Source organism: Symphalangus syndactylus, chromosome 5 (assembly GCF_028878055.3).
Source record: "Symphalangus syndactylus isolate Jambi chromosome 5, NHGRI_mSymSyn1-v2.1_pri, whole genome shotgun sequence".
In the NCBI taxonomy this organism is placed as follows: domain Eukaryota; kingdom Metazoa; phylum Chordata; class Mammalia; order Primates; family Hylobatidae; genus Symphalangus; species Symphalangus syndactylus.
This window is the reverse complement of record NC_072427.2, coordinates 152,925,919-152,950,909: the sequence shown is the minus strand read 5'-3', so window position 1 is coordinate 152,950,909 and position 24,991 is coordinate 152,925,919. Positions and strand designations below refer to the sequence as shown.

Below are 24,991 nucleotides of genomic sequence, written 5' to 3'. Positions count from 1 at the left end.
AGGAATCTGTGGTCTAACAAGGCTAAATAAGCTAGCCAAAGTCATTTTTCTTGGTTTAATCTGTTTCCCCTAAAACATGCCCTTCCCCCCAGCCTTTCCAATGAAATAGATGAAGCATTCAAATTTGTTTTTACATATTGGATTGAGTTCTAGGCTTGGTTATAAAAGACTGGAATTAGTCTTTTTAAACCAAAGTTCACATGGACTCTCAAAAGGAAAAAAAGAAGGATGGAATGAAGGGAGGGGGGAGATCAGTGAGGAAGGGAGGGAGGGAGAGGGAGAAAAAGACAGAGAAGAAAGAAGAAGGGAATTAAGCTTTCTGGTAGTGGCAGTGTTTTCACAGCAGTAAACACTCGAGCAGCAATGACGCTGCCTGTGTGCTGGCATCCATAGATGGGAAACCCAGGCTGTGTCTGGCCGGCTCTGTGCGGATTCTGTACTTCTTCCCCATTTGGAATGTTTGCACTCCAAACGCTGTCCTCCGGTATGTTCTCTAATGCCTTTAAAGTAATGTTCTTCCATTCACCTTCCGCCTTAGCTTTACTGACCAAACACGGACACAATCTTGTGAAACAAAATCTTCACTGGCCACTGAGAGTCTACATAGCACTGTTATCTTTGGCCCCTGGTCTGCTTCTTTTCATATGACATGGTTTTACTGCACCTCACAAATCAGCGATCCCATGACCTGGGAATAATGGAAGGTTCAAAGCAGATGAGAAGCAGTTTCTACTTTATGTGTGACTAATACTCATGAACATTTTGGGGGACACAGTAGAAACAACCTTCCCCTTTCTAAATAAATTAACGTTATTAGAAAGTTGACGCCATTAAAAACAAACAAAACTCTCTTAATTAAAGCATTATACTAATTTGGATTAAATTAATATGTACTCTCCAACTATAAATGAGAATTTATTACTTTCCCAGTAAAAGATGGATTTAATCTTTTAGAAAGTTTTAACTTATAATGGATTCATTTTATATCATTCAATCTTCCTAATCTTCCCAGAGATCATTATCTTCCCAAACTGGGAACCCTGTGGTCATCTGCTACCCTCAGGTGTACCGGAGGCCATATGGGATCTTTTTCATCATACACTAATTTCCTAGTTTTATTTGTTCCTTTAATCTAAGAGATATAACAGAGTAAATAAACTTTTAAAAATTAGGAAGCAGAAAAGTCTATAGTTTATAACAAATATAAATAGAAACAACTTATTCTGCTTTGTTGGCCACTTAAATTTATATTTTCATTTGTTCATAATCTTGCTGATAAATTTCAAAATCTCCTTGGCCACAAATATCATGCAGGGAGTCCCTGATACATCTTTTCCTTCTCTCTACTCATCCTTGAAGACCCAGGCTTTCTCACTCCTCTAGGAATAAACAGTCCCAACTTTTTCTTTGCTCCTGTAGTTTTGTATATCCTTGTACTAAAAAAGGTAATAAATTAAGCATTTATAAATCTGTTCCCTCCACTAGACTATAAGCTCCTGGAGGGGAGGACTTTGTTAATACACCCAGCACAGCAACCAGCATGTGCAGACATTCAACAAATACTTGCTGAGTTGAAATGAAATCTAAGACTTCAAGCTCTTCTACCATCAATAACCCTTGTAATTGCTGATATCAATAATTATCACTTCCTGGAATAATTCAACATGTGGACTAGATATGCTAGAATTCTCTATCAATTGATTACACCTTCTACCAGAGATTTCAGCATGGACAGTCTCCTCACATCACCACTTTTGTTCTCCTTCAACCTTCACTGAGAGTTTATTTTGCTTCAAACACTTTACCTTCCTATGCTTAAGTAATGTTGATGGGAGTCTGTCATTAGGATATGAGCTCCCGAAGACTGTATATTTCGATTGATCCAGCACTATGTAGACACTAATGTACTCGTTTAATGTGTATTTATTATTACAACTCTACCATATATCATTCTTCCTGATTGACTACTTGTTAGGCACTGGCAACTAAGAGCTCAAAGGATGCAACAATTCTGCAAAATCATATGCATTTCTCTTCATTATGGAAAAACAAAGGACAAATAATAACTAACAGTACTCTGGTCTACCAGAAAATCTAAGATATTCATATTCCAGTCGTGTTTGATAATGGTAATCCCAAGCTTACATATATAAGTACCTAAATGATCTGAAAAATGTAAGATTTATATGCATGTCAATTATTCCAGCAACACATTGACAGTCTACTACCATAAGTGAATCTCAATGTATAGAAATATGTCCAGTCTCCTATAATCACAGTTTTTGAGAAAGTTATGTTTAAACATACCTATTTATGCTTAAGCTAATTTTTAAAACAGAATATTTCTACAGGTCAAAAATTTGTTCCAATGAAGAACAGACTTCTTCATATTTGAACCAGATGATTTAATCGAGTGTTTAACAATGATAGGAATAGCTCTGCTGAAAATAGCCTAACTATAAAACACATGATCACAGAAATATTTCTACAATTTGACATAGCAGTAGTCTAGCCAAAGGAGCCTAGTGCTACTTCCTGATTAAAGAAAAGTCAGAGTTTCTTTATTTTTTCATTTTTACCTTAATCTGTGAATACAGACATAGGAGATACTACTTTCCAAAAGACTCTTTCCAAAAACCCTTTATGTTTAAACAGTTAAATTGTGTTTTGGTTCTATATGAAATAAGAGCTCTCAGGCTATATATAAGGTAATTCTAATACAAGTTCTTGGCCAAAATTGTTTTCCTTCTTCAAAACCCATAATTTTTCCTTCTGTGGGTTAAGCGGTAAATTTACTTTGATTCCAGAACTTGATTATTTGAAACTATTTACTAAATGATTTTTGGACAATTAGTAATATAAAACATAGAATCTAAAAGAATAAACATGATATAGCCATAATGACCACTTACTATAGATAAAGGGTAGGGAAACTAAAAGATGCTTTCCTTATTAAGCATTTAAGAAAATGTTTTGGAACCTAGCTTTTCTCTGCCAAGATTTAGACTTCCACCATGCTAAACTGGGCTCTCTTAAACACAGAATATAAAATGCACCGCATGTCCAAGCCACAGATGCAGTGTATGAATCTGAATAGCATTACTATGTTTTCTTGGTCAAGCCGAGAACCTTGATAGTCTTTACGGTTCAGGATAAAACAAGTGACTTTGCTTTGCAGCAGCTGTAAATCACCATAGATGACTTTGCCACATGGGTTTTTCCTCACTTCAGCATGTCAGATTGTTAAGTTACATAAGAAATGTATATATTCACATGAAGGTTCCCTCCATGAGTCCCCTGGCAGTTATGATGGAACAGTAGAAACTGTGTTAATTGGGTGGTCAGGGTGAAGAGAAGGGTTGTTTACCCACACTGTGTATCTGCTTATGTGTGTGTTTCAAGGAATATCTGGTGTCACAACTCAACACACAGAAAAACAGAAATACAAAATCCAGAGATACCACAAGGCTCAAGAATGAAATTCTGCTTTACTTGAGATTTTTCAGAGCCTTCTTTAACTGGCAGAACACCAGTTCTTTAGATGGATAGTCTTCTTTAGAGTTTAGATCCCTTCCTTTCAGCCTAAGTGGTGTACTGACGGAGAACAAAAAAGTAATTCTGGATTAAAGGTCAGAGTGACAAGTTTCATCACTCAAGTCACAGTAGATGTATAACCCTTTATCATATATTAACACATTAGCTCTCTAAGCAATGGTGCATAATAAATAGATCAATTTTTCAGTCAGAATGGCAAAGGAGACTTAGAGATACAAAGTAAGATTCAGTGACCACATTATAATTTTTAAATTTTGGTGGCTCTTCTTTCTTTCTCATTAAGTGTAGGCTTAAAAGGAGTCCTTGAAAGTTTCTAACGCAACTAACCACTCCTCTCACATACAGTAAAAGAGCCTCAGGACTGTATAGTTTACCTATTCTGACTAAATATGGAATGTCAAATTCCTCAGCTCCCATTCCATACTGCTCATGATTTGAATGACTCTACTTTAAGGTCTTGTCTTGCTGGGCAGATCCCGAAGAGAAACGTATTCTGTTATTCCTGCAAATACTAAGTTTTTGCCTAGTAAGAATGTCAAGTATTTTTAGCCATATAGTTACTTTAAATATTAGTTTCTTGACCCTAGAGAGCTTTAGGGGTTCAATAAAATCCCTAAAACTATATGCAAAATATCATGTATATATGCAAATTTTGGGAGGTGAAAAAGTGCAAAGCATAGATCCTCTAAAACAATGTCTGGCACACAGTAGTCAAGCAAATATATTTGAGGAAAGGGGGAGAGGGAGGGAGGGAGGGGGAGGAAGGAAAGTAGGAAGTAAAGAAGGAAGAAATGAAGGAAAAAAAGGAAGAAGAAAAGTCTTCAGATTCTCATAGGGATTTGTGACTCACAGAAGATTAAGAACTACTATTTGTGACTATCAATATGCCAATAAATATCCCAGAATGGAAAACAACCCTCAATTATCTATGGGCAGATAATGTGTCTTTCATTTACTTGGTAATAAATTTACACAGAGTTCACTTTTAACTTTCCAAATTGCTTTTGTAATCATTGCCTAAACTGATTGCAAGGTTAAGAAGAGACGTAACAAAGTCTCCAAGTCTTAGAATTTGTTAAGTTGGAAGAGCTTTTATTCCTCCATGTAGCCTCAAGCCTAGGAGAAAGCTTAAAAAGCACAGATCTGTTAGCATGCTCAGCCATAGAGAGGGTGAATCACACAGTTCAGCTGTGGCTACTGGTTTGCCTTCGTTGGAGAGGTGTATTCTCAGTCTCTACCACGAAGTGGGAAACAGGAAAACATTTTGGAAAGCTCGACAACTTTGTGACTCCTGCTTCATCACTCCAAGCAGCGTATCTTCAAAGCTTTGTCTTACGCATTCTGATGTTCCAGATGCTACACAAAATCATCAGATATATATATATATATATATATATATACACACACACACATATATAACAATTCTAGACTATAAGTGATTTGTGAATTTTGTTAGGTACACTGTACATGTCTATTTCTTATCTAAATCTGTTTATTTTCTGTGTTTATTTGGCACCACAGAATATAAGTAAAATGTAAGATATGGTCTCTGCCCATAAGGGGCCTGTAATTTATTATCCATGCCACTGCCTTCTCAATAGCCTAGATAATTAGCAACCAATTAATTAATGGTAACACAGTGGCAGAGAAAACGTTTCACAAAATGCATTCTAAGTATAGTGAGCAATATTGTTTCCAAATTATGACTCATCATTGTTCTCTAAATTTGACTTTCTTACTGCTATTATTTACTATGGGTATATACAGGTACACTTCAACTTTGGAGCTTTGGAAGAAAATCAAGTTTATACTTCATAAGATGTTCTATAATAGCCACCAAGAAAATATCTACTATTATATTTTTAAACTGTATTGTTTTTATACATTTCATTCTAGAGAAAGCACTGCAGAATAGATGCTAAGGCTCCTCTTTGCTAGGAAATTGACATTTTAAAAAATTGACTCTCAAGAGAGAGGTGGAAGGTTAATTCCTTCCACTCAGGAAAAATATTAAGTTGCACAGGTTTCCATATTTTTGGCAAAAAGAAACCCTGCTTCTCTGACCATGCGGAGAAAGCAGATGTCGCACCCCAGAGAAAGGGGGCATAGCCTTCTCACTGATCTGGAAACTAGAAACGCAGACTCAACTATTTCTATTACCTCACATTACTTGGGGCTTTCAGCTGACATCAAGCTTTTGGTATCATGTTGGTTTAAAGTACTGAAGATGTGTTTTAGAACAAGGACTGCTTTATTTCCAGGTTGAAAAAGCCAAGACGCAAAGTAATAAGAGTTAGTGTAATATTCTAACCAACACAGCAGAGATCAGGGTTAGCAGAAACACTGGTTAATAAATGTCAGGAAAATAAAGAAGGGAAAATTATCCTTAAATATTCATTTATTTAAATACTTCTTTTATAAGGTTCAATTATTTCTACTTTCTTACACTGAAGAATCATTTATGTACAAGAAAATGCACAGATCTTAAAGTGTTCTGCTCAGTGAGTTGGCAATAAAACACTCTTATGTAACCAACACTGAAAAGAAGATATAAAATATTTTTATCACTCTTTTCCAGTCAACAACCACACCCCACTTCCACCACCAGCCCCAGCAGAGACAACCAATTTTCTACTTCTATCACCCTAGATTAGTTTTGCCTGTTCTTAAACTTCATATAAATGGGGTCATACAGTATATCCTCTTTCATAGATGGGGTCATACAGTATATCCTCTTTCATAGATGGGGTCATACAGTATATCCTTTCATAGATGGGGTCGTACAGTATATCCTCTTTCATAGATGGGGTCGTACAGTATATCCTCTTTCATAGATGGGGTCGTACAGTATATCCTCTTTCATAGATGGGGTCGTACAGTATATCCTCTTTCATAGATGGGGTCGTACAGTATATCCTCTTTCATAGATGGGGTCGTACAGTATATCCTCTTTCATAGATGGGGTTGTACAGTATATCCTCTTTCATAGATGGCTTGCTTTGCTGAACATGTTTCTGAAATTAATTCATGTTGTTGAATATATCAGTAGTTCATTTCTTTTTATTGCTGAGTAGTGTTCTATTATTATATACCAAAATTTGTTCATCTATGTAACTATTAACGGGTATCCAGGTTATTACCAGATTTTTTTGCTATTATGAATAAAACTGCTTTGAGCATTTGTGTAAAAGTCTTTGTGTGGACACGTGCTTTCAGAGTCTCGCTCTGTCACCCAGGCTGGAGTGCAATGGTGTGATCTTGGCTCACTGCTGCAACCTCCGCCTCCTGCGTTCAAGAAATTTTCCTGCCTCAGGGTCCCAAGTTGCTGGGATTACAGGCACCCACCATCAAGCCTGGCTAATTTTTTTAATTTTTAGTGGAGATGGGGTTTCGCCATGTTGGCCAGGCTGGTCTCCAACTCCTGACCTCAGGTGATCCACCTGCTTCGGCCTCCCAAAGTGCTGGGATTACAGGCGTGAGCCACTGTGCCCGGCCCATTTCTCTTAAGTAAATAACTATGAATGGAACTTGTTGGATCATATGCTAGTTATATATTTAAGTTTACAAGAAATTGCCAAATAGTTCTCCAAAGTAGTTGTAGCATATTACTCTCTCACAAGCAATGTATCAAAGTTTCCATTGCTCCACATCCTCATTAACACTTGTCTTTTTATTTATTTATTTTTTTTTATTTTTATTTATTTATTTATTTATTTTTTTTTTAAATTATACTTTAGGGTTTTAGGGCACATGTGCACAATGTGCAGGTTTGTTACATATGTATCCATGTGCCATGTTGATTTCCTGCACCCATTAACTCGTCATTTAGCATTAGGTGTATCTCCTAATGCTGTCCCTCCCCCCTCCCCCCACCCCACAACAGTCCCCGGAGCGTGATGTTCCCCTTCCTGTGTCCATGAGTTCTCATTGTTCAATTCCCACCTATGAGTGAGAACATGCGGTGTTTGGTTTTTTGTCCTTGCGATAGTTTACTGAGAATGATGGTTTCCAGTTTCATCCATGTCCCTACAAAGGACACGAACTCATCATTTTTTATGGCTGCATAGTATTCCATGGTGTATATGTGCCACATTTTCTTAATCCAGTCTATCGTTGTTGGACATTTGGGTTGGTTCCAACTCTTTGCTATTGTGAATAGTGCCGCAATAAACATACGTGTGCATGTGTCTTTATAGCAGCATGATTTATAGTCCTTTGGGTATATACCCAGTAATGGGATGGCTGGGTCAAATGGTATTTCTAGTTCTAGATCCCTGAGGAATCGCCACACTGACTTCCACAATGGTTGAACTAGTTTACAGTCCCACCAACAATGTAAAAGTGTTCCTATTTCTCCACATCCTCTCCAGCACCTGTTGTTTCCTGATTTTTTAATGATGGCCATTCTAACTGGTGTGAGATGGTATCTCACTGTGGTTTTGATTTGCATTTCTCTGATGGCCAGTGATGAGGAGCATTTCTTCATGTGTTTTTTGGCTGCATAAATGTCTTCTTTTGAGAAGTGTCTATTCATGTCCTCTGCCCACTTTTTGATGGGGTTGTTTGTTTTTTTCTTGTAAATTTGTTTGAGTTCATTGTAGATTCTGGATATTAGCCCTTTGTCAGATGAGTAGGTTGCAAAAATTTTCTCCCATTGTGTAGGTTGCCTGTTCACTCTGATGATAGTTTCTTTTGCTGTGCAGAAGCTCTTTAGTTTAATGAGATCCCATTTGTCGATTTTGGCTTTTGTTGCCATTGCTTTTGGTGTTTTAGACATGAAGTCCTTGCCCACGCCTATGTCCTGAATGGTATTGCCTAGGTTTTCTTGTAGGATTCTAATGGTTTTAGGTCTAACATATAAGTCTTTAATCCATCTTGAATTAATTTTTGTATAAGGTGTAAGGAAGGGATCCAGTTGCAGCTTTCTACATATGGCTAGCCAGTTTTCCCAGCACCATTTATTAAATAGGGAATCCTTTCCCCATTTCTTGTTTTTGTCAGGTTTGTCAAAGATCAGATAGTTGTAGCTATGCGGCATCATTTCTGAGGGCTCTGTTCTGTTCCATTGATCTATGTCTCTGTTGTGGTACCAGTACCATGCTGTTTTGGTTCCTGTAGCCTTGTAGTAGAGTTTAAAGTCAGGTAGCGTGATGCCTCCAGCTTTGTTCTTTTGGCTTAGGATTGACTTGGCGATGCGGGCTCTTTTTTGGTTCCATATGAACTTTAAAGTAGTTTTTTCCAATTCTGTGAAGAAAGTCATTGGTAGCTTGATGGGGATGGCATTGAATCTATAAATTACCTTGGGCAGTATGGCCATTTTCACGATATTGATTCTTCCAACCCATGAGCATGGAATGTTCTTCCATTTGTTTGTATCCTCTTTTATTTCATTGAGCAGTGGTTTGTAGTTCTCATTGAAGAGGTCCTTCACATCCCTTGTAAGTTGGATTCCTAGGTATTTTATTCTCTTTGAAGCAATTGTGAATGGGAGTTCACTCATGATTTGGCTCTCTGTTTGTCTGTTATTGGTGTACAAGAATGCTTGTGATTTTTGTACATTAATTTTGTATCCTGAGACTTTGCTGAAGTTGCTAATCAGCTTAAGGAGATTTTGGGCTGAGACAATGGGGTTTTCTAGATATACAATCATGTCATCTGCAAAGAGGGACAATTTGACTTCCTCTTTTCCTAATTGAATACCCTTTATTTCCTTCTCCTGCCTGATTGCTCTGGCCAGAACTTCCAGCACTATGTTGAATAGGAGCTGTGAGAGAGGGCATCCCTGTCTTGTGCCAGTTTTCAGAGGGAATGCTTCCAGTTTTTGCCCATTCAGTATGACATTGGCTGTGGGTTTGTTGTAGATAGCTCTTATTATTTTGAGATACGTCCCATTAATACCTAATTTATTGAGAGTTTTTAGCATGAAGGGTTGTTGAATTTTGTCAAAGGCCTTTTCTGCATCTATTGAGATAATCATGTGGTTTTTGTCTTTGGTTCTGTTTATATGCTGGATTACATTTATTGATTTGCGTATGTTGAACCAGCCTTGCATCCCAGGGATGAAGCCCACTTGATCATGGTGGATAAGCTTTTTGATGTGCTGCTGGATTCGGTTTGCCAGTATTTTATTGAGGATTTTTGCATCAATGTTCATCAAGGATATTGGTCTGAAATTCTCTTTTTTGGTTATGTCTCTGCCAGGTTTTGGTATCAGGACGATGCTGGCTTCGTAAAATGTGTTAGGGAGGATTCCCTCTTTTTCTATGGATTGGAATAGTTTCAGAAGGAATGGTACCAGTTCCTCCTTGTACCTCTGGTAGAATTCAGCTGTGAATCCATCAGGTCCTGGACTCTTTTTGGTTGGTAAGCTATTGATTATTGCCACAATTTCAGAACCTGTTATTGGTCTATTCAGAGATTCAACTTCTTCCTGGTTTAGTCTTGGGAGGGTGTATTTGTCGAGGAATTTATCCATTTCTTCTAGATTTTCTAGTTTATTTGCATAGAGGTGTTTGTAGTATTCTCTGATGGTAGATTGTATTTCTGTGGGATCGGTGGTGATATCCCCTTTTTCGTTTTTTATTGCATCTATTTGATTCTTCTCTCTTTTCTTCTTTATTAGTCTTGCTAGTGGTCCATCAATTTTGTTGATCTTTTCAAAAACCAGCTCCTGGATTCATTAATTTTTTGAAGGGTTTTTTGTGTCTCTATTTCCTTCAGTTCTGCTCTGATTTTAGTTATTTCTAGCCTTCTGCTAGCTTTTGAATGTGTTTGCTCTTGCTTTTCTAGTTCTTTTAATTGTGATGTTAGGGTGTCAATTTTGGATCTTTCCTGCTTTCTCTTGTGGGCATTTAGTGCTATAAATTTCCCTCTACACACTGCTTTGAACGTGTCCCAGAGATTCTGGTATGTTGTGTCTTTGTTCTCGTTGGTTTCAAAGAACATCTTTATTTCTGCCTTCATTTCATTATGTACCCAATAGTCATTCAGGAGCAGGTTGTTCAGTTTCCATGTAGTTGAGCGGTTTTGACTGAGTTTCTTAATCCTGAGTTCTAGTTTGATTGCACTGTGGTCTGAGAGACAGTTTGTTATAATCTCTGTTCTTTTACATTTGCTGAGAAGAGCTTTACTTCCAACTATGTGGTCAATTTTGGAATAGGTGTGGTGTGGTGCTGAAAAAAATGTATATTCTGTTGATTTGGGGTGGAGAGTTCTGTAGATGTCTATTAGGTCCACTTTATGTAGAGCTGAGTTCAATTCCTGGATATCCTTGTTAACTTTCTGTCTCGTTGATCTGTCTAATGCTGACAGTGGGGTGTTAAAATCTCCCATTATTATTGTGTGGGAGTTTAAGTCCCTTTGTAGGTCACTGAGGACTTGCTTTATGAATCTGGGTGCTCCTGTGTTGGGTGCATATATATTTAGGATAGTTAGCTCTTCTTGTTAAATTGATCCCTTTACCATTATGTAATGGCCTTCTTTGTCTCTTTTGATCTTTGTTGGTTTAAAGTCTATTTTATCAGAGACTAGGATTGCAACCCCTGCCTTTTTTTGTTTTCCAGTTGCTTGATAGATCTTCCTCCATCCCTTTATTTTGAGTCTATGTGTGTCTCTGCACGTGAGATGGGTTTCCTGAATACAGCACACTGATGGGTCCTGACTCCTTATCCAGTTTGCCAGTCTGTGTCTTTTGATTGGAGCATTTAGCCCATTTACATTTAACGTGAATATCATTATGTGTGAATCTGATCCTGTCATTATGATGTTAGTTGGTTATTTTGCTCGTTAGTTGCTATAGTTTCTTCCTAGCCTCGATGGTCTTTACAATTTGGCATGTTTTTGCAGGGGCTGGTACCGGTTGTTCCTTTCCATGTTTAGTGCTTCCTTCAGGAGCTCTTTTAGGGCAGGCCTGGTGGTGACAAAATCACTCAGCGTTTGCTTGTCTGTAAAGTATTTTATTTCTCCTTCACTTATGAAGCTTAGTTTGGCGGGATAGGAAATTCTGGGTTGAAAATTCTTTTCTTTAAGAATGTTGAATATCGGCCCCCACTCTCTTCTGGCTTGTAGAGTTTCTGCTGAGAGATCAGCTGTTAGTCTGATGGGCTTCCCTTTGTGGGTAACCCGACCTTTCTCTCTGGCTGCCCTTAACATTTTTTCCTTCATTTCAACTTTGGTGAATCTGACAATTATGTGTCTTGGAGTTGCCCTTCTCGAGGAGTATCTTTGTGGCGTTCTCTGTATTTCCTGAATCTGAATGCTGGCCTGCCTTGCTAGATTGGGGAAGTTCTCCTGGATAATATCTTGCAGAGTGTTTTCCAACTTGGTTCCATTCTCCCCATCATTTTCAGGTACACCAATCAGACGTAGGTTTGGTCTTTTCACATAGTCCCAAATTTCTTGGAGGCTTTGTTCATTTCTTTTTATTCTTTTTTCTCTAAACTTCCCTTCTCTCTTCATTTCATTCATTTCATCTTCTATCAGCGATACCCTTTCTTCCAGTTGATCGCATCTGCTACTGAGGCTTCTGCATTCTTCGCGTAGTTCTCGAAACTTGGCTTTCAGCTCCATCATCTCCTTTAAGCCCTTCTCTCCATTGGTTATTCTAGTTATCCATTCTTCTAATTTTTTTTCAAAGTTTTTAACTTCTTTGCTATTGTTTTGAATTTCCTCTCGTAGCTCAGAGTAGTTTGATCGTCTGAAGCCTTCTTCTCTCAAGTCATCAAAGTCATCCTCCATCCAGCTTTGTTCCGTTGCTGGTGAGGAACTGCGTTCCTTTGGAGGAGGAGAGGTGCTCTGTTTTTTAGAGTTTCCAGTTTTTTTGGTCTGTTTTTTCCCCATCTTTGTGGTTTTGTCTACTTTTTGTCTTCGATGATGATGATGTACAGATGGGTTTTTGGTGTGGATGTCCTTTCTGTTTGTTAATTTTCCTTCTACCAGACAAGACCCTCAGCTGCAGGTCTGTTGGAGTTTACTAGAGGTCCACTCCAGACCCTGTTTGGCTGGGTGTCAGCACCGGTGGCTGCAGAACAGCGGATTTTCGTGAGACCACAAATTCAGCTGTCTGAAAGTTCCTCTGAAAGTTTTGTCTCAGAGGAGTACCCGGTTGAATGAGGTGTCAGTCTGTCCCTACTGGGGGGGTGCCTCCCAGTTAGGCTGCTCAGGGGTGAGGGACCCACTTTAGGAGGCAGTCTGTCCGTTCTCAGATCTCCAGCTGCGTGCTGGGAGAACCACTACTCTCTTCAAAGCTGTCAGTCAGACAGGGACATTTAAGGCTGTGGAGGTTCTCGCTGAGTTTTTGGTTGTCTGTGCCCTGCCCCCAGAGGTGGAGCCTACAGAGGCAGGCAGGCCTCCTTGAGCTGTGGTGGGCTCCACCCAGTTCGAGCTTCCTGGCTGCTTTGTTTACCTAAGCAAGCCTGGGCAATGGTGGGCGCCCCTCCCCCAGCCTCGTTGCCGCCTTGCAGCGTGATCTCAGACTGCTGTGCTAGCAATCAGCAAGACTCTGTGGGCATAGGACCCTCTGAGCCAGGTGCGGGACACAATCTCCCAGTGTGCCGTTTTCCAGGCCCGTTGGAAAAGCGCAGTATTAGGACGGGACTGACCCGATATTCCAGGTGCCGTCTGTTTCCCCTTTCTTTGACTAGGAAAGGGAACTCCCTGACCCCTTGCGCTTCCCGAGTGAGGCAATGCCTCGCCCTGCTTCGGCTCGCGCACAGTGCGCTTCACCGACTGTCCTGAACCCACTGTTAGGCACTCCCTAGTAAGATGAAACCGGTACCTCAGGCAGAAATGCAGAAATCACCCGTCTTCTGTGTCGCTGGGGCTGGGAGCTGGAGACCGGAGCTGTTCCTATTCGGCCATCTTGGCTCCACCCCCTCAACACTTGTCTTTTTAATTTTAGCCATTCTAAGGAGTATGTGATATTCTTATTTGGGCTTTAATCTGCATAGGTTTCCAATGTCCAATAAGCATATGAAGAAACGCTCAATACAATCTGTCGTTATGGTAAAATGCAAATTAAAATCACAATGAGACATCACTTCAGAATTCCCAGAAAATTTTAAAAAAAACAAACAATATCAAGTTTTGACAAGGATGTGGAGCAAATGGGAAGTCTCAGACATTATTGGAGAGAGTATAAATAGGCACATAACTGTTCAGCAGTATCTCTAAAGCTAAACAAATCCCTACACTATGTCCCCATCAGTTTCACTCCTAGGTATAAACCCAAGACAGATAAGCATACATATCCACCTGAAAAACATGGACGGGAAAGTTCATGGCAACTTTATTCAGAATAGCTCAAATTTGGAAATAACTCAAATATCTATCGATAGAATAGACTGCAATATAATGATGCAGTGGAATACTACACAGAACAAAAAGCAAGAAACTACTGCTACATGCATTAACTTCAAAGTACCTGATGAATAATGTTAAGAATCATTTCATATGACTATTGGTATTTGTATATCTTCTTTTTTAAAGAGTCTTTTCAAATCTTTTGCTAATTTTTAAGTTGGCTCGTCTTTCTATTGTTAATTTCTAAGTATTATTTACATATTCTCAATATAGTGCTGTGTCAGATATATGTACATGTTTTCAATATGTTTTCCCAGTCTGTGGTTTTTCTTTTGATTTTCCTAACGGTATCTTAACAACAGAAGTTTTTAATTTGATGAAATTTTTACTTTTGATGAGGTAAAATTTATCATTCTTTGTTTTATAGTAAATGCTTAAAAGTGTCATTTTAAATCTAGTGTTTGGTAACACTAACTATTTTTAATAAAGAGTTATTTCATTGCTTCTATAAAAATGAAAAAAATTCTCATTTCATTTGCAGATAAAACATCTATAGCATAAGCTTTTCTGTTTAAACCACATGGCCATGGTTTAACAGGGCCAGGAGGAAACAGAGATGTGACCTGTTTTCATGTATCATAATTAAGATATCAAGTTTAAAATAGTGAATAAACTTCTTAAATATCAAATCACAATATCTCAATAAGCATAAAACGAGTTGAAGGAGACATCCATAAAAGTGCTTTTTAGAATTTAAATAAAGTTCTATAAAGAAAATTTATATTATATATATGCATTATACATCTCATTCACATAGATAAAACTAACATTTTCCCACATTACATATCTCTTCCTTGAACTATTAAATTTCCCATGATGAGGATGTATGGCATTCTCACAACTCACAATTACCTCTAGGAACTTTTAAGTAAATGTTACTACTATCTATATTAAAGTAACCTTGAGAAGCAGAGTAGTTCCTAGGTAAGCTGCTAAAATTACTTACTGCTTTGAGTTTCTACACAGGAAACACAGAGGTTCCTTAATGCCTAATGCTCCAAAAGAAAAAGTAAAGAAATAGTTGTGAACTTTTAGGTTAAGTTTAATCAGTAGCTTTGAATAAAGAAATCCAATAAAAACAAGTCAGTACTCATTGCAAATATTTAATTGTGCATATTCAATGCAAGGAATTCAGTGCTATGGGGGACTGGAAAGACACCTTTGCCCTGAAGGTGCTTGCAATCTAACAGAGAAGCTAGGATAAAATATTATACATATGGTAAAATATAAGCACAGCTAGTAATTGCCTTTATTTCTAGGTCAGATTTAGCATGTTATTTTGAACATATATGTTTACATGTCTGTCTTTTGTGCTAGGATGGTAAACTGTAAGGGGGAAGGGATATATCTTATTCGTTACTTCCAAAACCCAACACAGAATCAGTTTCAACAGACAAGGGCTCAATAACAAATAAGCAAAGCAAACATAAATACAACATAAAAGACATATGCTGCAGTGAGACATCACAGCTACACAGGGGAATCACAAAAACATCCAGGGAGGTAAAGTTCCAGCTGGGTTTTGAAATATGAGTAGAATTTATCTGGTAGAGATTGGTCAGAATGAGGGAGAGAATTCAAGGAGAAAAAAAAAATATTTAAAAGCATGCAGGTAAGAGTGTTCTGGGAAAGTGTGTATGTAGTTGTTTACTTGGAGCATTAGGCAACCATGCAATAGTAGTAGCAGACTTGACCTGAAAGGGAAACTGACCTGACTACAGCAAGTTTTAAATGTTAGGTGAAAACTTTTACTTGGTAGGCATTTAAGATTTTGAGAAGGAAAGCAACTGAATTAGGCTTGTGCTTTAGAAAGATAAATCCAGCTGTGGTTTTGGATGGAGGGGATAAGGCAGACGTGAATTATAAGGCTAATGACATAACCTTTTTATGAATTGCTGGATTCAATTTGCTAGTATTTTTTCCTTTTTTATTGTGTTAAAGTATTAAAAACATTACATTTACAGTTTAAAATATGTAGTTCAGTGGCATTAAGCACATCCACAATATTGTGCAACCATCACCACTATCCATCTCCAGAACTTTGTCATCATCCCAAACTAAAACTCTGTACCCATTAAAAGATAACTCCCCACTCTCCATTCCCTGAAGCCCTTGAAAACCACTATTTTACTTTCTGTCTGTATGAATTTGACTACTCTAGGTATCTCACAGAAGTGGAATCATACAATATTTGTTCTTTTGTGTCTGGTTTAACTTAGCATAATGTCTTCAACGTTCATTCATGTTGCAGTATATAATTTTATTCTCTTTTGAGGTTGAATAATATTCCATTGTATGTGTATATAATATTTTGTTTACCCATTCATTCATTGATGGATGTTTGGGTTATTCCCACCATTTGGCTACGGTGAATAATGCTACTATAAACATTATTTTGTTTGCATTTTGCTGAGGATTTTTATATCTATATTCACAAGAGCCATTGATCGATAATTTTCTTTTCTTGAAATGTCTTTGCCTTGTTTTGGTATCAGGATAATGCTGCCCTCATAAAATGAGTTGGAAAATATTACCTCTTCTACTTTCTGAAAGAGATTGTGTAGAATTGGCATTATTTCTCTCTTGAATATTTGGTAGAATTCACCAGTTAAACTATCTGAACTTGGAGTTTTGTTAGATTTTTAATTACAAATTCAATTCCTTATTATGGGACTATTCAGGTTACCTATTTTTCTTGAGTTAATTCTGATGATTTGAATTTCTCAATAAATTGGTCCATTTCATCTAAGTTGCTGAATTATAGTACTCCCTTATTATCCTTTTAATGTCTGTAGATAGCCTTTCTTTCATTTCTGATATTGCTAATTAGTGTCTTCTTTCTTTTTTCATCAGTCTGGCCAGGTGTTTATCAGTTTTACTGATTCTTTTCAAAGATAATCAGGTTTTGGTTTCACTAATTTTCTCTAAATAGTTTTTCTGTTTTTTATCTCATTGATTTCTCTTATTTCTTTCCTTCTGTTTGCTTTGGATTTAATATACTCTTCTCCTATTTTCTTTAAGTGAACGTTTGAATTACTGACTTAAGAAATTTCTTCTTTTCCAATACAAGTATTTGATGCTATAAATTTCCCTCTAAGTCCAACTTTGGTTGCACCTGAAATATTATAATTTTCATTGTTATTCAGTTCAAATGTTCTCTAATTTTCTTTCTTCTTTGACATGAGTTTTTCAGAAGTGTGCTGTTTAATTTCCAAATATTTGGGGATATTCCAGATACCTTTCTGTTGTTGATGTCTAATTTAATTCTATTGTGGTCCCAAGAATATACTTCGTATGATTTCAATTCTTTAAAAATTTTTAAGGTTTGCTTTATGACCTACGATAAGGTTTATCTTGGGGAATGTTTCATGTGCACTTGAGAAGAACGTGCTTTCTGATGTCGTTCGACAGAATGTGATATAAATGACAGCTGTTTAGTTGATAGTGTTGTTCAAGTCTTCCATATACTTGCTGTTTTCTGTCCTCTTGCTCTATTGATTGTAGAAAAGTGGAGCACTAAATTCTCCAAGTGTAATTGCAGAATTAAAAAAAAAAACAAAAACTTCTCCTTTCAGTTCTATCACTTTTTGCTTCATACACTTTGAAGCTCTGTATTTAGATGCATACACATTAATAATTATTATGCCTTTTGGATGACTTTAGCCCTATATCATTATGTAATGTCGTTTTCTACCGCTGGTAACTTTCATTGTTCTGACATCTACTTTGTCTGATATTAATCTAGACACCCCAGTTTTCTTTTCATTAATATTTGCATGGCATATCTTTCTTCATCCTTTTACCTTTAACCTATCTATATCGTTACATTTAAAACGGGTTTTGTGTAGAAAGCATATAGTTAGGCCATGCTTTTTAAATCCAATCTGGCAATCTCTGTCTTTTAATCACTATGTTAGCCCATTTGCGTGTAACGTAACTACCGATATGGCTGAACTTGGGTAGGTCTACCATTTTATTTTTTGTTTAATGTTTGTCATATTTTTTGATCTTCTATTACCTACCCTCTTTCTTGTCTTCTTTTGGGTTATTTGAATTTTTTAGTATTCTATTTTATCTCTTGGTGATATCTCTATATTTCCTTTTAGTGGTTGCTCTAAGAAATACAATATACATATCTAACTTTACCCAGTCTACTTAGAGTTTTTCTTTTACCACTTCAAATGGAATGTAAAGGCTCTATAAGTGTACAGGTCCATTTACCCTGTCTTTTTATGTTATAGTTGTCACATGTATCACGTCCATATATACTGAACCTCCTCCTGACAATGTTATAACTTTTGCTTTCAACAGTCATATGTATTTTAAATAATTTGAGAGGAGAAAAAATAAATCTCTTGTAATTACCCATATATTTACTATTTCTGTTGTTCTTACTTCATCCTGCAATTCCAGCTTTCCCTTTGATATTATTCCTTCCAGCCTGAAGAATTTCTTTTAGCATTTATTCTACAGCAGGTCTTCTGGCAAAAAAAAAAAGGAAAGTTTTTTATGTTTCGTTTATCTGAGTATGTCTTTATTTCACCTTCATTCCTCAATGATATTTTTGCTGGAAATAGAATTCTAGGTTAATAGCTCTTTTATTTCCAAACTTGAAAATGTTGCTCCACTGTCTTCTGGCTTACATAATTTCTGATAAGAAATCTGTAGTCATTCAACACATTATTATTACTTTTTTTATATTTTTATATTTTTTATTTATTTATTTTTTTTGAGACGGAGTCTCACTCTGTCACCCAGGCTGGAGTGCAGTGGTGCAATCTTGGCTCACTGCAAGCTCCGCCTCCCGGGTTCACGCCATTCTCCTGCCTCAGCTTCTCCGAGTAGCTGGGACTACAGGCGCCCGCCACCACGCCTGGCTAATTTTTTGTATTTTTAGTAGAGACGGGGTTTCACCATGGTCTCGATCTCCTGACCTCGTGTTCCGCCCGCCTCGGCCTCCCAAAGTGCTGGGATTACAAGCGTGAGCCACCACGCCCGGCCAGTCATTCAGCACATTATTATCCTGGATGTAACACAATGGTTTTCTCTGGCTTGCTTTCAAGATTTAAAAAAAAAAAAAAAAAAACCTTTGTTTTTCAGCAGTTTGATTGTGACTAAATGTCATGTCATGGGCATGGTTTTCTTTGGGTTTATTCTGTTTGGGGATTCACTGAGTTCCTTGAATCTACACATTTGTTTCCTTCACTAGATTGGGAAAGGTTTCAGACATTATTTTTTCAAATATTTATGAGTCTCTCCTCTTTACTAGATTTCAATGGCACAAATTAGACCTTCTGATATTGCCCCACAGATTTCTGAAGGCCTGTTCATTTTTTAAAAACATTTTGGCTCTATATTCTTCAGGCTTGAAAATTTCTATTGACCTGTCTATGAGTTCACTAACTCTTCTTTCCACTGTCATCTGCATTTTGCTATTAAGACCATCCAAGAAATAGTACACTATTCAGTTCCAAATTTTCCATTTGGTAATTTTTTATACCTATTTTTATGCCAAGAATTTCTATCTTTCCATTCTTTTCAAAAGTATCCAGTTTTACCTCACAGAGCATGGTAATAACTATCTTAATGTCACTATCTTATAATTCTAACATCCAGATCATCTCAGGGTGGCTACTGATTTTTTCCTTGACAGTTTGGCATATTTTTCTGGCTAGTAATTTTGGATTGCACCCTGGACATTTTTATTATTTTGTGAGACTCAGAGTCCTCTTGAAACCCTCCAGAGAATGTTCACTTTGTATATTTGAGAAAGCAATCAATTCAGTTTGGTTTAGATAAGAAGCTCTGTCTTGCTGTCTGTGGATATGCGTCCCACGTCAGTTCCATTTTCTTTTTTTTTTTTTTTTGAGACGAGTCTCCCTCTGTCGCCCAGACTGGAGTGCAGTGGTGCGATCTTGGCTCACTGCAAGCTCCACCTCCTGGGTTCACACCATTCTCCTGCCTCAGCCTCCCAAGTAGCTGGGACTACAGGTGCCCACCACCACACTCGGCTAATTTTTTTTGTATTTTTAGTAGAGATGGGGTTTCACTGTGTTAGCCAGGATGGTCTCGATCTCCTGATCTCGTGATCTGCCCGCCTCAGCCTCCCAAAGTGCTGGGATTACAGGCATAAGCCACTGCGCCCAGCGGTCAGTTCCATTTTCAAAGGTGTTTATGTCTGCCCTATATATATACTAGTCTGAAATTTGGAATAATGGTTTATATTATAAGTTAATTCTCAAAGCTGTTGTTATTTCCTGGGTTCTGTTACATGTATGTAGCTCACAGGTAGACCCAGGATTTGAATCAGTTCCTAGTCCTAGACAGAAATAGGAGACCTCCTTTTCCAGCTCCCTCCTCTAGAACTGCTCCCACTCGCCAGCTGTCAGGGGCCTTTTTCCCCAGTCTTCTGGCTACAAAGTCAGGGTTTATATCAGGGTTTTAGACTCTCACACTGTCAGGCAGTCTGTGCAGCCAAAGAAAATAAAAATAAAAATACATAATGGGATTTTCCTCACACTCTTCAGACCACAGGGGCAGAGACAGGCTCTTTCTTGGGACGTTAGGTGCCTGTGCCACCACCATGACCACCACAGTGGCAGTTCAGCTTTCCCTGCAACTGGCTTCATGGTAGGGGTAGAAGAGAAAAAGGGAGGTAGGTAAAGAAAAGGGGGAAGTTTTTAGAAAGAGGAGTTTCTCTCAGGTTTTGTTATTTGTTTTCCTAGAGTTCTGTGACTTGGCGCAAAGCCAGTTGATAAAAGAGGAAAGAATAAAGCCAGGAACTCACCACCATAGCAGTTTTTCTTCAAGTTCTGATTGCTCTCCTCAGCGTGTCTGTTGTCATTTACTTTCAGAGGCCCCAGTTAGTTGCTTTTGTAATCTGCCCAGAACTTTTAGTTGTAAACAGTGGAAGAGATATATTGTAGTCAACTTACTCTATTTTGGATGATGCCAGAAGTTCAATCCCTTTTTGCTATGGAGGGGTTATGAAACATCCCAAGTAACACATAATGAAAGCCTGAACTGGAATAGAAGTGGGGATAGAAAGAAGGAGAGAAGCTACAGAACCACTCCAGAATTAAGAAACATGGCTGTGAAGACTTCAAAAGGTTTACTATTACCACACATGCTTAAAAAAAAAGAACTTACAGGAACTCCTAGCTTTACAAACGATTTGTTAACACAAATGGGCATTAGAAGTACTCTGCCCTGCTGCTAAGGAAACTATATTCTTGGCCTCTATACAGTTTTATTCTTGAATGGATTTTCCTACAGAAGTAATCCTACATATGCTAGTGCTATATTTCATATGTACATCATTATAATACTAGCATGCTACTCTTAAATAGGTGCACACTGGGCTAAAAAGGCTTTTGTGAGTTGACCTGGAAAGCTAACCACAACGAAAATTATGTTTTTTATGAGAGAATGTATTTTGATATCCAATTATATTTTTAGTTTTTATTTTCATGAAAATAATACAGGTACATAATTTTAAAAGTTAAATAATACTATGAAGTTTATAGCAAATAGAATCCTTCTCCAGTCACTCCATTCTTGATTACTGCTCCCTAAAAGCAATTTAAATTACATCTATGACAGTTCTTTCTGCTCTCCATTTATTTCTCATCCAATTTTTCTTACGGTATTTAAATCCCTTTCCCATATATCATGTATGTACCATTTCTTGATTTTTAAAAATTGACTCAAGAGGATTCAGTTTTCTTGCAATACACATAAATTCACACACAAATACACACACATACAACCCCATCCTTCCAACATAACGCTTTCATATTCAGTGTCTTTAACTATGTATTATGATTTGCAGAGCTACATGGTGTACTATGATTACATTTCCTTTTTTGTTCACTATTTTGTTTTCCCAGGAATTAAAAAGTGTTTCTTTTGTCTCCCTCCCCCTTGGTTTTCAATGCTCCTTATATCATCACCAAACTCTTAAAAAGTAACTGTAAATGTCCCAATAGATTCAAACTATCAGTTGTCAATTTCTTCTTGGATATCATTCCTGAAGCAATTCACCCTTTGACTTTAATTTAAATCCCCTTCAGTTGCACAGGGGTCATTACGTGACTCTTCACCTTTGCTCTGGGAGATTCCCTTCTTCCTGGATGGTTTGTATATCAGTCACAATAGGCCAAGTTATGCTACAGTAACAAATGACACCAAAATCTCAATGGCTTAGCTTAAATGACAAAGGTTTATTTCTACAAGCTACATGTCCATCATGGGTCACTGTTACCTCTGAGCCATGTTATCTTCATTTCAGAACCTAGGCTGACAAAGCAGCCTCTGCCTGGAATATTGCTGGTCATCATGGCAGAAGGAAAAAAGGCAGTAAATCTTGAGCTAGTTCTTAATTATTTGCTCAGAAGTGATACATATCACTTTCACCCACATTTCACTAGCCTAAGCAAGTGTATAGCCATACTTGAGTACAACAAGGTGAGAACACATTATCATTCTGCAGGGTGAGTCAATGCGTGGTAGAGGCAACGGAGCCAAGACAAATAACCCTCTGTGAGGAGGCAACGCTCATGTTTGTGAACAATAAAGCTATTACAGCACGCTTCCTATTTCTTGTTTATTCCATCTCTTTTGTAAAATGGATCCTCCACCCTTTGGTTTATGTCTTTCTTATTTTTTTACTGTCATTTCAAGAGAATTTCAGGAAAACTAGGAGTGTGCTCACTCTGCCATGGTTTACCCAAAAGTCTACCAACCAATCACTTTAAAAGGCAACTTTTTTGAAGATGGCCTTTTTAGAAGATGGGGGCTATCTGTAATTTTCCTTTTCACTCAGGGTACTATTTCCATTATTTATGGCAGCTTTTCCCAGATCCTATAAATGTTAATGAAGGATTTAAACTGTCATTTCTTTTTTCATACAAAACTACCCAAAATGGTAAATTCACTTTAAGACTTAGGAGGAGTTTTCTAAAATAGTTTTAGTCCTAAATATCTTAAGTTTGTCTTCTCTGATTTGATCTAAACTTCAGGTTTACATCTGCAATAAAATCCAGCATCTAAAAAGAATTTCATTGCAATCCTATAACTGTGAATAATAATATATTCAACTTGTTGGCCTAGCTCTGAAATCTCCCTGTCAGCTGGGCATGGTGGCTCCCGCCTGTAATGCCAACTACTCAGGAGGCTGAGGTGGGAAGATCACTTGAGGCCAGGAATTTGAAACCAGCCTGGGCAACATAGCAAGATCCTCTCTCTAAAAAGGGTGTTTTAAATTATCTGGGTATGGTGGTTTAGCCCAGGAGTTCACGGTTGCAATGAGGCTATGACCATGCCATCGCACTCCAGCCTGGGCGACAGAGCAAGAACTTGTCTCCAGAAAGCAGAGCAGAGCAGAGCAGAGCAGCGCAGAGCAGGTGCAGGAGCAGGAGCAGGTGCAGAGCAAAGAGAAAAAGGAAAGAGGAAAGAAAAGGGAAAGGAAAGGGGCCAGGCGTGGTGGTTCACGCCTATAATCCCAGCCCTTTGGGAGGCCAAGGTGGGCGATCACTTGAAGTCAGGAGTTTGAGACCATCCTGGCCAAGTAGAGACAGGTGAAACCCTGTCTCTACTAAGAATACAAACATTAGCCAGGCATGGTGCCACACGCCTATAATCCCAGCTACTCAGAGGCCGAGGCAGGAGAATTGCTTGAACTTGGGAGGTGGAGGCTGCCATAAGCCGAGATTGTGCCACTGCACTCCAGCCTGGACAAATAGAGCAAGACTCTGTCTCAATTGAAAAAGCAAGAAAAGAAAGGAATCCCCATGTCACTGCTGTCTATAACTTAAGTATTATATTTGGGAAAATATATTTCCATACGCTAATATCTTTAGTTGCGAAATGAAAAACACAGTAAATGATTACTATAGGGGAATATTACAAAAGAAGTGGTCTAATTCAGCTTTTTGTTAAATCAGTTTTTAATCTGGTAAAAATTAATCTCTCTAATAACTGATATATGCTTGAATCTCAAGGCTAAAAAAACTTGCTTTTTAAACCTTGGAGTGTACTCTAAAATAACTAAGTGTTTGTAAATGATAAACTTTGCTCAAATGCATTATTTACTGCTAGGACTTCACTGCTTGGGCCTTGGGTCTCGAAGTTAAGGTTTCTTGGTTCAAATGGTGTTTCCATCTCAAAATAGTCATGGACCACAGTGTATCACTTAATCCCTTTAACCTTAGTATCCTCATTTATAAAACAGGAATAACAGTATTTCCAAGAAAAAGTTATGGGATAACCCATATAAAGTCTGAACATAGTGTTTGGCAGTCAGTAAATGTTTGTTGAATAAATGAACGAATGAAATGTTTGCCCTAACTTTAACAGCTATCTTATTTATTTTTAAAGTTCATACAGGTCAAACTCCATTTTAACAATGTTTAAACCCTTTAAACAACGTGTAAACCCTTTTCTGTAATAAAGTAATCTATTTTGTGTTTGAATGAAGTTACTTTATTTATCAAGCATCTTTTTTTGGCTGATTAAATGAAGAGAATTTGGGATTTTCATTTCTTTATTTTGCTCTTCTACATTCATCCAATTCAAGAAAGCGATTTTTTTTCTCTCCCAATGAATCTAAAAAATCTCACCACAAACCTCTATTAATCCTACCTTTGTCTACTTGAAATGCCCAAATATGGCCTATGACATACATAAGCCAATGTGAAATGCCAAGACCAGACAGATTCTTGACTATACAGAATATCTTGAGGAAACAGTCTTACAAAAACAACCCTGAGCAAAGCTGAGTTCCTTGCCCAAAGAAAGGCCAACCAACCTATATGCCACCAAAGAACATGTAAACCATACATAATTGTTATATAACATATTTTAATTCTATTAAAACGTTTAAGAGGTATCTGAGACTCTGACAGCACCTGTGGTAAACCCTTCTGTGTACCTTTTTTTTTTTTTTTTTTGATATGGAGTCTTGCTCTGTCGCCCAGGCTGGAGTACAGTGGCGCGATCTCGGCTCACTGCAAGCTCCGCCTCCCGGGTTCACGCCATTCTCCTGCCTCAGCCTCTCCGAGTAGCTGGGACTACAGGC

General features: G+C 37.7%; 1 protein-coding gene across 3 annotated transcripts in view; it reads right to left on the bottom strand.

The window, feature by feature from the left end:
• The window catches only part of DCP1B (decapping mRNA 1B), a 68,350-nt gene that overhangs the window by 29,458 nt on the left and 13,901 nt on the right, over window positions 1-24,991 (bottom strand). The window contains exon 1 of one of the 3 annotated variants that reach the window (XM_063639900.1): window positions 18,280-18,397. The exons of the other annotated variants lie outside the window; for them this stretch is intronic. Within the exon in view, the coding sequence (XP_063495970.1) occupies window positions 18,280-18,283 (4 nt within the window). The 5' untranslated portion in view covers window positions 18,284-18,397. Of the gene's footprint in view, window positions 1-18,279; window positions 18,398-24,991 lie in introns of those variants that run through there. 3 annotated transcript variants of the gene reach the window in all.